Source organism: Aulostomus chinensis, chromosome 20 (assembly GCF_037954235.1).
Source record: "Aulostomus chinensis isolate RoL2024-O1b breed Wild chromosome 20, RoL_Achi_v1.0, whole genome shotgun sequence".
Classification (NCBI taxonomy): domain Eukaryota; kingdom Metazoa; phylum Chordata; class Actinopteri; order Syngnathiformes; family Aulostomidae; genus Aulostomus; species Aulostomus chinensis.
In genome coordinates, this window is record NC_141339.1 from 9472087 (window position 1) to 9482380 (window position 10294).

The following is a 10294-nucleotide window of genomic DNA, read 5'->3' on the forward strand; positions in this document are numbered from 1 at the left end:
GTTCCGTAATTGGATGCATTCAAATTCGAGATTTTGAATATTCCAGGTTTTATTTCTTTCCTGCGTTTGCTTGATTCATACATGGAGTTGAAATGACAGACTGAAAGCTCATACTCCTATAGATAGGTGGTGTTAAGGTTAATCGATTTTAATTTAGTGATTTTTAATTATATGCAGGGTTTCTAATGCAGCATAAAATATTATCAGACAAAAAAAAATCCTAAATAATCTTTAGCAGAAACTGATTTTCTGACCAATATCAACCCTGAGCGGATTCAGTTTGATTGGTATACACACAAGTGAGCTGTTAGCTTGATTGAAGCACTTCAACGGTATGTTTACACTCAGTGAGCATAAATTGAATTCCTTACTTCAACAATAACTTTTACATATAAATAATTATTTTTTTGTCAGAAAACATGTATTTCAAACCAAAAAAAAGAAAAGAAAAAAGCCTTCATATTCCAAGGAAAGCGCATCGGGGAATATGAGCCAGTCAGTAAAACCATATAAAAAAAACCGTATAAACAACGAATACATATAAAAGCATATAATTTAATAAAAACATGATAAAGTTTACCGTTACCAAGTTGGAAGCCACGAAATTCCTCTGAAAGTAGTTCTTAAAGTTGTAAAAGCGAGGTTTGTGTAAAGATGTCTGGCTAGAGCAGCAGCTGGGGGCAGACAGCATTGTGGGCCATAGGTTGCTCCGTAGGATGCACCTGAACCGACCAACAATGTTGGCGTGTTTAGGCTGGAATTTAGGTTGCGAAGTATGTCGCTACTCGCGCCAGTTGTGGTTTCGAACAGCCTCCGACCTACTCTGCGACCTACGATCCGACCTACTTGGCAATTCGGACGCAGCGACGGAGTCACGGCGTCAAGGTGGGCACCGGCTCCATGTACAGCGTGGAGGAGGTGGCCTTGGCTGTGGGGGAGCTGGTCGAGCACAACGCCGTAAAGCCCGCCGCCCGGATGAACAAAGCGGTGGTACTTTTTTTTGGAGAAGGTGGAGCAGGCGAACAGGTTGGTGGAAACGGGGATCACGGTGAACGGGCTGTTCGAACCGGTGCTGTCGCTGACGCAGCCCGCGACCCGGATCACCCTGTCTGACGTGCCGCCGTTCATAAGCGATAGTTTTCTCATCAATGAGCTGTCCCGTCATGGGAATGTGGTGTCTCCCATGAGAAAGTTGCTTTCTGGGTGTAAGTCACCATTACTGAAACACGTCGTGTCACATCGCAGACGGGTCGCTTCATGGTGCGGGTGGACGGCTTCGACTACCCAATGTTCAATTCCTCCTCCCTGTTAAAATGCTTCGGCTGCGGGGAGGAGGGACACCTTGTCAGAGCTTGTCCGAATCGGACCGCCTCAGCCCAGGCTGGGCCCGCCGCGCAGGGCCGCCGCCCCCAGCACAGCGGAACGGAGCGAGCACAGGGAGGTGAGTGAGGGGAGGGGGGGGGGGTGAGACCGGGAAGATAGGTGACACAGGTGAGATGGTGGGGGAGACAGGTGAGGTAGTGGAGATGTCAGGTGAAAGGGAGGGTAATGAGGTAGGTGAGGTGGTGGGGGAGACTGGTGAGGAAGGTGAGAGGGAGGGTAATGAGGTAGCTGAGGTCGTGGGGGAGATGGGTGAGGTGGTTGAGATGGAAGGTAATGAGGAAGGTGAGGCTGTGGGGGAGACAGGTGGGGTGGTGGAAGAGACTGGTGAGTCAGGCGAGATAGTGAGTGAAAAGAGTGAGACAGGTAAAGAACAGAGAGGAAGAGCTTTTTAGAAAAAGGTAGCATGAAACTGAACAGCTGTGGCTCGGAGGATTTTTTTGATCTTGGGTGTACAGAAAATGGTTTGTTAGACCAAAAGAGACTGAAGAGCCTCATCCAGGTTCCCAACACATTCTGAAGCAGCTGGTCCACTCCCATGGCCTCGTGGCTGTGTGGAGGCGGATGCATGCAGACTGCTGGCAGTATACATGGTCTCACCTGGGAGATGGCAGGGTTTCTATGGCTAGGCTTGACCGTTTTTACTGTTTTAGGAATCATTTTAGTGTTTTTAAAAGCTGCAGCATCATGCCAGCTGGTTTTACCGATCATTCTTTGGTCGTATGTAATGTTTCTATAAAAAATATTTTACCGAAGAGTGCCTACTGGCATTTTAATTCGGGTTTAACTTTTGATAAGGGTTTTAGAGAGGCTTTTAAGTTTTTTTGGACTAGTTTTAGACGTAGGAAAACTGATTTTACATGTCTTCGGCAGTGGTGGGACCATGGTAAGACAAAAATCAAACTCCTGTGTCAGCAGTATTCTCTCAATGTCACACGCGATGCATGCAGATCTATTAGAGAGTGAGATCGTGGCTTGGAGACATTGAGTGCGTCCACAGAAAATCGAGGATATATTGAAATCCTCAAGTCTAAAAAAAAATGGCCTTAAAAGATCTGCTAGGTACTAAAGTGCAAGGTGCTTTGGTCCGGTCGCGGGTCCAGAACATGACCGAGATGGATGCACCGTCCAGCTTCTTCTTTGGCCTGGAAAAGCAGCACGGACAGAGCAAGTAAATTCACTCCCTGCTGTCAGACACAAGGCAGGAGCTGACAGAGCCTGGCCAGCTCAGAGAGCACGGTTTTTATTCCTCCCTCTCCTCAAGTGAGTATGAGGAGAAGGAAGACCTACTCGAGGAGTTTTGTGGCAATCTACCTCGCGTCTCAGAGGCAACAAGTGACCTACTGGACAGGCCGCTTCAAGAGCCGGAGCTGCACGCCGCTCTGCTGAAAATGCAGGGACGGCGGGCTCCTGGCATTGACGGCCTCACAGTAGAGTTCTACAAAGCTTTCTGGGACATTTTAGCAGTCGATATTTTAGAGGTTTTAAATGAGAGCTTGGCTGCAGGCAAACTGCAGGCAAATAACCAGTTTCCTGCCGCAGGGCGGTCATAGCCCTCCTGCCAAAGAAAGGCAACCCACAGGAGATAAGGAACTGCCGCCCTGTGTCACTCCTCTGCACAGACTACAAAATATTATCGAAAGCTCCAGCTACCAGGCTAAGGGAAGCCATGAAGGAGGTCATCCACCGTGACCAGACCTACTGTGTACCCGGCAGATCTATGGCGGACAATGTCCACTTAATTCGAGACGTTTTGGACCTCTCTAGCCTTTTGGGGATTAACACTGGACTGATTTCACTAGACCAGGAAAAGGCATTTGACCGCTTTGAACACCGCTTTCTATGGAAAACCATGGAGAGGTTTGGGTTCCACATGAGTTTTATTGCCAAGATCCAGGCATTGTACGCAGGCATTGAGTCTATACTGAAGCTGAACGGCAGTCTGTGTGCTCCCTTCAGGGTGTGTAGAGGCGTCATGCTTTATGCACTCTCCCTCTAACCCCTCTTCTGCAGAATACGCTCAAGCATTGCTGGTTTGGTTTTACCTGGTTTTAATAAGAACATTGTTTTATCCGCTTATGCTGACGACATTATAGTAATGATAAAAAATCAAAAAGATGTTGACATCTTACATAAATTAATTGACTCTTTTAATATTTTATCTGCTGTGAAGGTAAACTGGAACAAGAGTGAAGCCCTCGCTGTTGGTCAGTGGAGCGGTGGTCTCCCAGTGATGCCCCAGAACCTGCTTTGGAAGAAGTCAGGATTCAATATTTTGGAGTATTCCTGGGAGACACAAACGAAATTAAAAAAAACTGGGAAGATGTCCTGGCAAAGATTGAAGGAAAAATAAAGAAATGGAGATGGTCGCGCCCCCAGATGTCCGATAGAGGTCGTGTCCTGGTGGCCAACAACATTGTAGCTTCAACGCTGTGGCACCGACTAGCATGTCTGGAGCGGCCACCATGACTGTTAGACAAAATTCAAAGAATATTAGTGGATTTCTTCTGGGACAATAAACACTGGGTCCAAAAGGGGGTTTTATCTTTGCCAAGAGAGGAGGGGGGACAGGGCCTCATCCATGTAGCCAGTAGAACTGCCACCTTCAGAGTACAGTTTGTTCAAAGGTTTTTAACAGGTCCGGCAGATCTGATGTGGAGAGAACTGGCCAGCTGCATGTCCAAACGGGTGAGTAACCTGGGACTGGATGCTGCTCTGTTTTTAATTGATTTTAAATTTGTAAATTTTAATGGGATACCTCCTTTTTTGAAAGTGTTCTTATGTCATGGGCCCTTTTCAAGAGCAGTTCAGGTAAGAGCTCTAACTCTTTGTTTTGGCTTTTAAATCAACCTGTTATCCATGGTGCCAGACTAGACATTTCCCAAGAGGCCATGCCAGGCTTGACGACAGCACTGATCCGCTCCAGGACTCTTCAGTTTAAACAGGTGGTGGATGCAGCTGGACTGGATGCTGAAAAATGCAGAGGCGTTGGGGATGCTCCTGGGGGTCCGATCCACCAGAAACATACAGAGAGTTCTTGAGCTGTGGAAAAGGAGGCTCACAGAAACAGAAAAACTTCTCTTGGTAAGGTATGGCAGAGGGACGGAGCCAAACCTAGGAGATCCTTTCCCTGAACTCCACCTGACTCCCCAGCTTGGTGAAGCCTCCGGCCCACTGCTGGAGAAGGCCAGAGCAACAACCCTCCAAAACAGAGAACAAAAAGACCCTCTACTACAATTGCGTGAAGGTGATCTGCAGGAGAGAACTGGACAAGAAGGCACTGTGCGCATGGAGTGGCAGGCTCGGTGGAGATGGAGCAGCTCCATGCTGGGAAGTTCTCTACACCCCCCCATCAAAAAACAGATGGCAGACCTCCAGTGGAGGATACTACACAATGCCATTGCCTGCAACGCCATTGTCTCTGTCTTTAACCCTGCTGTGTCAAACGCCTGCCCGTTCTGTGGTCACTCTGAAACAATTTTTCATGTTTTTATTGAGTGTGAGAGACTGTCGGGTTTCCTCACTCTTTTAACTCATATTTTTTATTTATTTAATGTACAGTTCTTTGAGAAGACATTCATTATGGTGTTACAGAAAAGAAAATAAGGAAAAAAATGGCAGCTCCTCAATTTTGTTTTTGGCACAGCAAAGCTGGCCATATACGTGTCCAGGAGAAACAGAGTTGAGGAGCGGCCAGGTCAGGATGCAGCCTCAGTGTGGCGCTGCAACGTGAGGTGCAGACTGAGGCTGGAGTTTGGTTTTTATAAAATGTCCGCTAACCTGCAAACTTTTATTGAGACCTGTTGCCATCATGGTATTTACGCTATTAAAGACAACAACATTTTACACTTAACTCAATTTTTAAAAAACTAAATTATTGACAAATTGTAGAAAAATAATGTTTTAAATGTGTTGTTTTTAATAGTGCTTTTAAGTTTAGAAACTGTACATGTTTATGTCTCAAATAAAGTTGAGTTAAAAAATCAAAATCTTCTGTGAAAAAGCTGTATCCTCACATTGACTGCATCTTATAGACTAATAAAGCACAACAAATACCTGAGAATCACGGAATAATATCGTTACTCAAAGTGTTACATTTATGATTAACTCGCTTTTCCAATAACCAAACGGTTTAAATCGCTATTTTACTGTATCACATGAAAAGTATGAAACTTTTTTTAATTAAGAAGCAAACACAACTTAACATAAAGGCTCTCTTTAAAATGAGATGTGTATGTGAGATTTTCAGACTTGTTTTTAGAACCAAACTCTCCTTGATAACGCAAAATAAATTGCTTTTATGTTCCATATTAGGAGCTGTGCTTATATAAATATCATGGTGTGAAAATTATGAGAGTCTGCTGTCTCGTTCATTTACTGGAGTTGACGGTATTATCATGTGACACCAGCGTTAGGAAACATATCAATTCAATCAATTCAATCTCCACTTTTTTATTTTAAGTATTTAATTTTTAAAAATAAGAGGCTAATTGATACTCTAAATTGACTGTAGGTATGAATGTGAGTGTGAATGGTTGTTCGTCTCTGTATGTTGGCCCTGTGACCCTCCCCCTCTCACCCGTTGCCGCTGGGAAAGGCTCCAGCCCCCCGCAACCCTTAACAAGAATAAGCGGAAGACAATGGATGGATGGAATTTTTAAAAATTATTTTTGCAACAATGGCTGACAAAAACTATTGTGGAAAAAATTCATGCAATTTTCCTGATGTCCAAGGGGTTTGTTTGCTGTTGAAGTTTCGGCTGACAAATGTGAAAAACAAAAATCTGAAAGCCCAAACGCTGCACGGTGGTGCAGTGGTTAGCACTGTGGCCTCACAGCAAGAAGGTTCTGGGTTCGAGTCCCGGCTCGGGCAGGGGATCTGTCTGTGCGGAGTTTGCATGTTCTCCCCGTGTCTGTGTGGGTTCTCTCTGGTACTCCAGCTTCCTCCCACAGTCCAAAGACATGCAATTTGGGACTAGGCTGATTGAATACTCTAAATTGACCGTAGGTATGAATGTGAGTGTGAATGGTTGTTCGTCTCTCTATGTTGGCCCTGCGATGGACTGGCGACCTGTCCAAGGTGTACCCCGCCTCTCGCCCGTTGACGCTGGGATAGGCTCCAGCCCCCCCGCGACCCTTAATGTGTAGGAATAAGCGGAAGATGACGATGGATGGATGAAAGCCCAAACTGCAAAATGAATTGATTGAAAGACTGGTTCAGAAGTGCTGGAACCCAAATGCACTGCATAGGTTCAAGTCAGTGAAAAGCAATATATTATTTTATCTGAACAAATAAATACAGTCCTGGGTGGCACAGTGGTGCAGTTGTTAACCTTCTTGCCTCACAGTAAGAAGGTTATGGATTCTAGTCCTGGCTAAGGCACAAGATCTTTCTGTGTGGAGTGTGAATGGTTGTCTGTCTCTATGTGTTGGCCCTGTGATGGACTGGTGACTCATCCAGGGTGAACCCCACCTCTCACCTGAAGGCTGCTGGGATAGGTGCCAGCCCCCCGTGACCCTTAACAGGATAAGCGATAGAAAATGGGTGAATGGATGGATTGAATACAGTCCAGGAAACAAAGGAGAAAACACAGAGATATGAATGCAACTGGAGGGAACATGGAGGAACAAGTCAAAGAATACTCAGCTTCAGCAGAAGACATTTCTTCTTTATTAGTGAATTATCACAAAGACAACCTCAAGCCTTTTGTAATTCACCTCAGAACTCGAGTTTATCAAATCAAGGACTTCATTGTATTCACACTCAAATTTCAGGGATGCCAGAATTCTTTCTATGGGAGTGAGACCAGTACGTGGGAGACCGAGCTTGAGACAGATCAGCAAGCTACCAAGCCTTTAGCCAGACTGGTCATTGACTTGTCACAGAGTTTAGTTAGAGAACTTTTTTTTTTAAAGCCTCATCATGTATGTCATCAATGAAAGGGCGTTAAGAAATACTACAGTACCATCAGTGAAGTTACGGATATGATATGGGAGCCAACCCCTGCCCAAAAAAACAACTTTGTTTCTATTGAAAATAATCCTTTTAACAAATTTTGAGCAAACTAAAATGCCATGTAGAACACGATACAGATACCAAAACCTGCCCCTGAAATCATCCATTATAGTAAAGACTGTCGCATCCTTTACCGAAAAGATCCTGATGCTTTACATAAAATATTTTTACGAGTCATTGTAGAAAAGTTCATGATGCTCCTTACAGGGTAAATTGTGGCACCAACGGTGAGAGAGACTGCAGCTACTTCATGGGATACAACATTGCACCACTTCCAAGAAAGATCAATTTTTGGCCTTTAATCTTGAATGTTATCATGCCAAAAGGACCCACGTGGCATGCTGTTCTTCAAAGAATGTTTAGTGGTATCATTCAGATGTTGTTTTGTGGAACCCATCACAGGAAACATTTGTTGTATCCATACAGTAATCAGTGTGCTGCCACACAATCGTTTCTTTTATTCGAGAGTATAAACTCTCATTCAGCCAACATTTTTGATCGTGTGTGTGTTTTTTTATAAACAGTTTTGATTGGTACTTAAGTGTGTTTGTTCATTGCTGGAATTTATAATGCACCTCAAACTGACTGGATTGACCAGACGGCAGGTAAAAACAGTCAGGTGTGTTTTTATGCAAATATGAACTACAGCGAAGTTATTCATTTCCTAAACTGTATTTGAATCTGTTATAAATGCAAAATTGAGGGGCTACAGGGAATAGATTTTTATTCCAAACTATACTAGGCTTACTTTTAAAAGATTGTAGACATAACTTTCATATTTTCTGACACCATAAGATAAGGTAAATACACCATTTGAAATTACATCCTGTGAAATAAACAGATATTTGTATGACATAATGTAACTTAGAGGACTTCGTTACTGAGGTCAGAGGTCAAGAAGACTTCACCACATTGCCACTGGTTTTATCATTTAGGTTAAAATGGCTAAACATGCAGCGTTAATCAAATAGGGGCACCACACACTTGGGTAAGAGATTCAGCACTTTATTAGCAGAGATTTGCAAACAATAATTTGCAGAGAGTGTATTTGCACATTAAATGGTTTAGCATTTTTGTACTTGGGGATACCTGTGACGGGCTTGAACAGGTTTGTGGTTCCTGGAGAGGGGGAGTCCGGTGGTTGTTGGTTTCCTCCACCTGTAAGAGAGTGTGCCCAACATAATTGATTAAAAGTGAGTGGGTACTGTGAGGAATCAGTTCATTTTAAATGGTTCTCCTGTTGTGAAGTAATGTTGGTAGAAAGTGCTAATCAGTGAATGTACCTGTGGGTGTGTGAAGACTTAACTGTCTGTCTGTTCCAGGGCACACCACTCAAAGGACTCCTCCAGGCATAAGAGCCGCTTTAAGAGTGTTCCGGGAGGGACCGTGTGTTATTTAGGAAGAGGGGTGTGTGGAGCCAGGAAAAGGTTTTGGTGATGTAAATTCTCAATAATGTTTTAGTGTTGGTAAAAGTAAATATAAACATAAGAGGGTCTTCACCTGAAGTACCTTCAGGCTCAGGCCCTAATAAATGTATTTGGGGTATTTTATCATGTATAGATTTTTGGAAGGATGTGTTGTAGGAAAGTTTGTTTGATCAGCACTGGTTATGGTGGGTTCCTGTCTGTTAGTCTGTCCCGGGTAATCAATTAGTGGCACAGGATTAAAAAGGCACCAGTTACCATCAACCTGTGGCTGTCGTTGTTAAAGAAACTGGATGTAATACAAGCAAAAGCTCTGAGAGTATGCTGTGGGGCCCTCCGTACCACCACAATCCCAAGCTTTACTTGTCGAGGTAGGAGAAACACCCCTATCATTGAGAAGAGAGAAACTAGGAATGCAGTATGGCGTGAAATTGAAAGGATATCAAGGTGAACATCCAACAAAATCTGTGATGAACGATGCTTGGGAGTGGGGAGCGGCAAAAGTTAAAAAAGAAAGTTTTGTGTTTAATATGTGCAGAAAATTGGAGAAGCTAAGATTGGGAAAGGAGTGGCCCCTCGTATCCTCTGGCCAATTGTACCGCCATGGCTCCTGCCCACTCCAGAGGTAGATTTTAGTATTTTGAATCATATGAAATCTGTTCAGAGCATTGCTTATAAAAGTATGGTGAAACAAAGGTCGGAAACTAATTGGGGAGGTTTTCTTTAAATTTATACAGACGGGGCTAACGATCCTAAGAGTGACAGAGCTGGTTTTGTTTTTTTTCATTCCAGAATGTGACATTATGAAGCTCATCCGAATGTCTGAGGGGGTGTCAGTCTGTACAACACAGTTGACTGCAATTATCTGGGCTCTAAAGTGGGTGGAGGAGGTCAGACCTCCTTGTTATCTGCTCTGATTCAGCATCCGTCTTAGAAACTTTGCAAAAAAGAAATTTAGGTGCCTGGCCAGACCTTGTGATAGAACTATTGATTCTGTTGTATGGGATTGAAAAGGCTGAGTGTGATTGGGGTTTCTCTGGGTGCCTGCCCATGTAGGGGTGGATGGAAACGCGACTGCAGACATGGCAGCTAAACTGGCTCTAAGAAGAAAGACTGATTTGCTGGTGTGTATGGGGGTGAGTGAATGGCGATCTGTCATCAAAGACAATTGCACAGCACTGTAGCAGAAGCAGTGGGAGAATGAGGAGAAAGGACGCCATTTTTTTCTCCATTCAGAACAGTGTAACCATTAAACTACACTATCTTGGAAAAGGAAGGAGGCAAACTGTAATTATGACAAGACTCAGGTTAAGTCACTGTGGACTGGCATGGGATCTTTCAAAGATGGGTAAACACAAGGATGGACTCTGCAGGATCTGCAACAAACAACTGCCGGTGGAACACGTCTGGATGGAATGTCCATTATATAAGGAGCAAAGAGGGAAAATGTTTCCTGTGGTATCAGATACAGGTAT

The 10294-nt window shown here is 44.0% G+C and overlaps 1 protein-coding gene across 1 annotated transcript; it reads left to right on the forward strand.

Moving 5' to 3' along the window:
- The first annotated feature begins 716 nt into the window (after positions 1-716).
- Positions 717-4744, forward strand: LOC147242751 (uncharacterized). Its single transcript, XM_086189885.1, has 3 exons — positions 717-1026; positions 1246-1441; positions 3554-4744. Exons 1-3 carry the CDS (start codon positions 901-903, stop codon positions 3571-3573), a joined length of 342 nt encoding a protein of 113 aa, XP_086046011.1. The 5' UTR covers positions 717-900; the 3' UTR covers positions 3574-4744.
- The last annotated feature ends 5550 nt before the right edge of the window (positions 4745-10294 follow it).

Excerpts from the sequence above, each read along its gene's own strand:
- LOC147242751 (XM_086189885.1), top strand. The coding sequence starts at position 901 with ATGTACAGCGTGGAGGAGGTGGCCTTGGCTGTGGGGGAGCTGGTCGAG. Across the intron at positions 1,027-1,245 it reads AAGGTGGAGCAGGCGAACAG|ACGGGTCGCTTCATGGTGCG; the intron begins GTTGGTGGAAAC and ends GTCACATCGCAG. Across the intron at positions 1,442-3,553 it reads AACGGAGCGAGCACAGGGAG|GTAAACTGGAACAAGAGTGA; the intron begins GTGAGTGAGGGG and ends TCTGCTGTGAAG.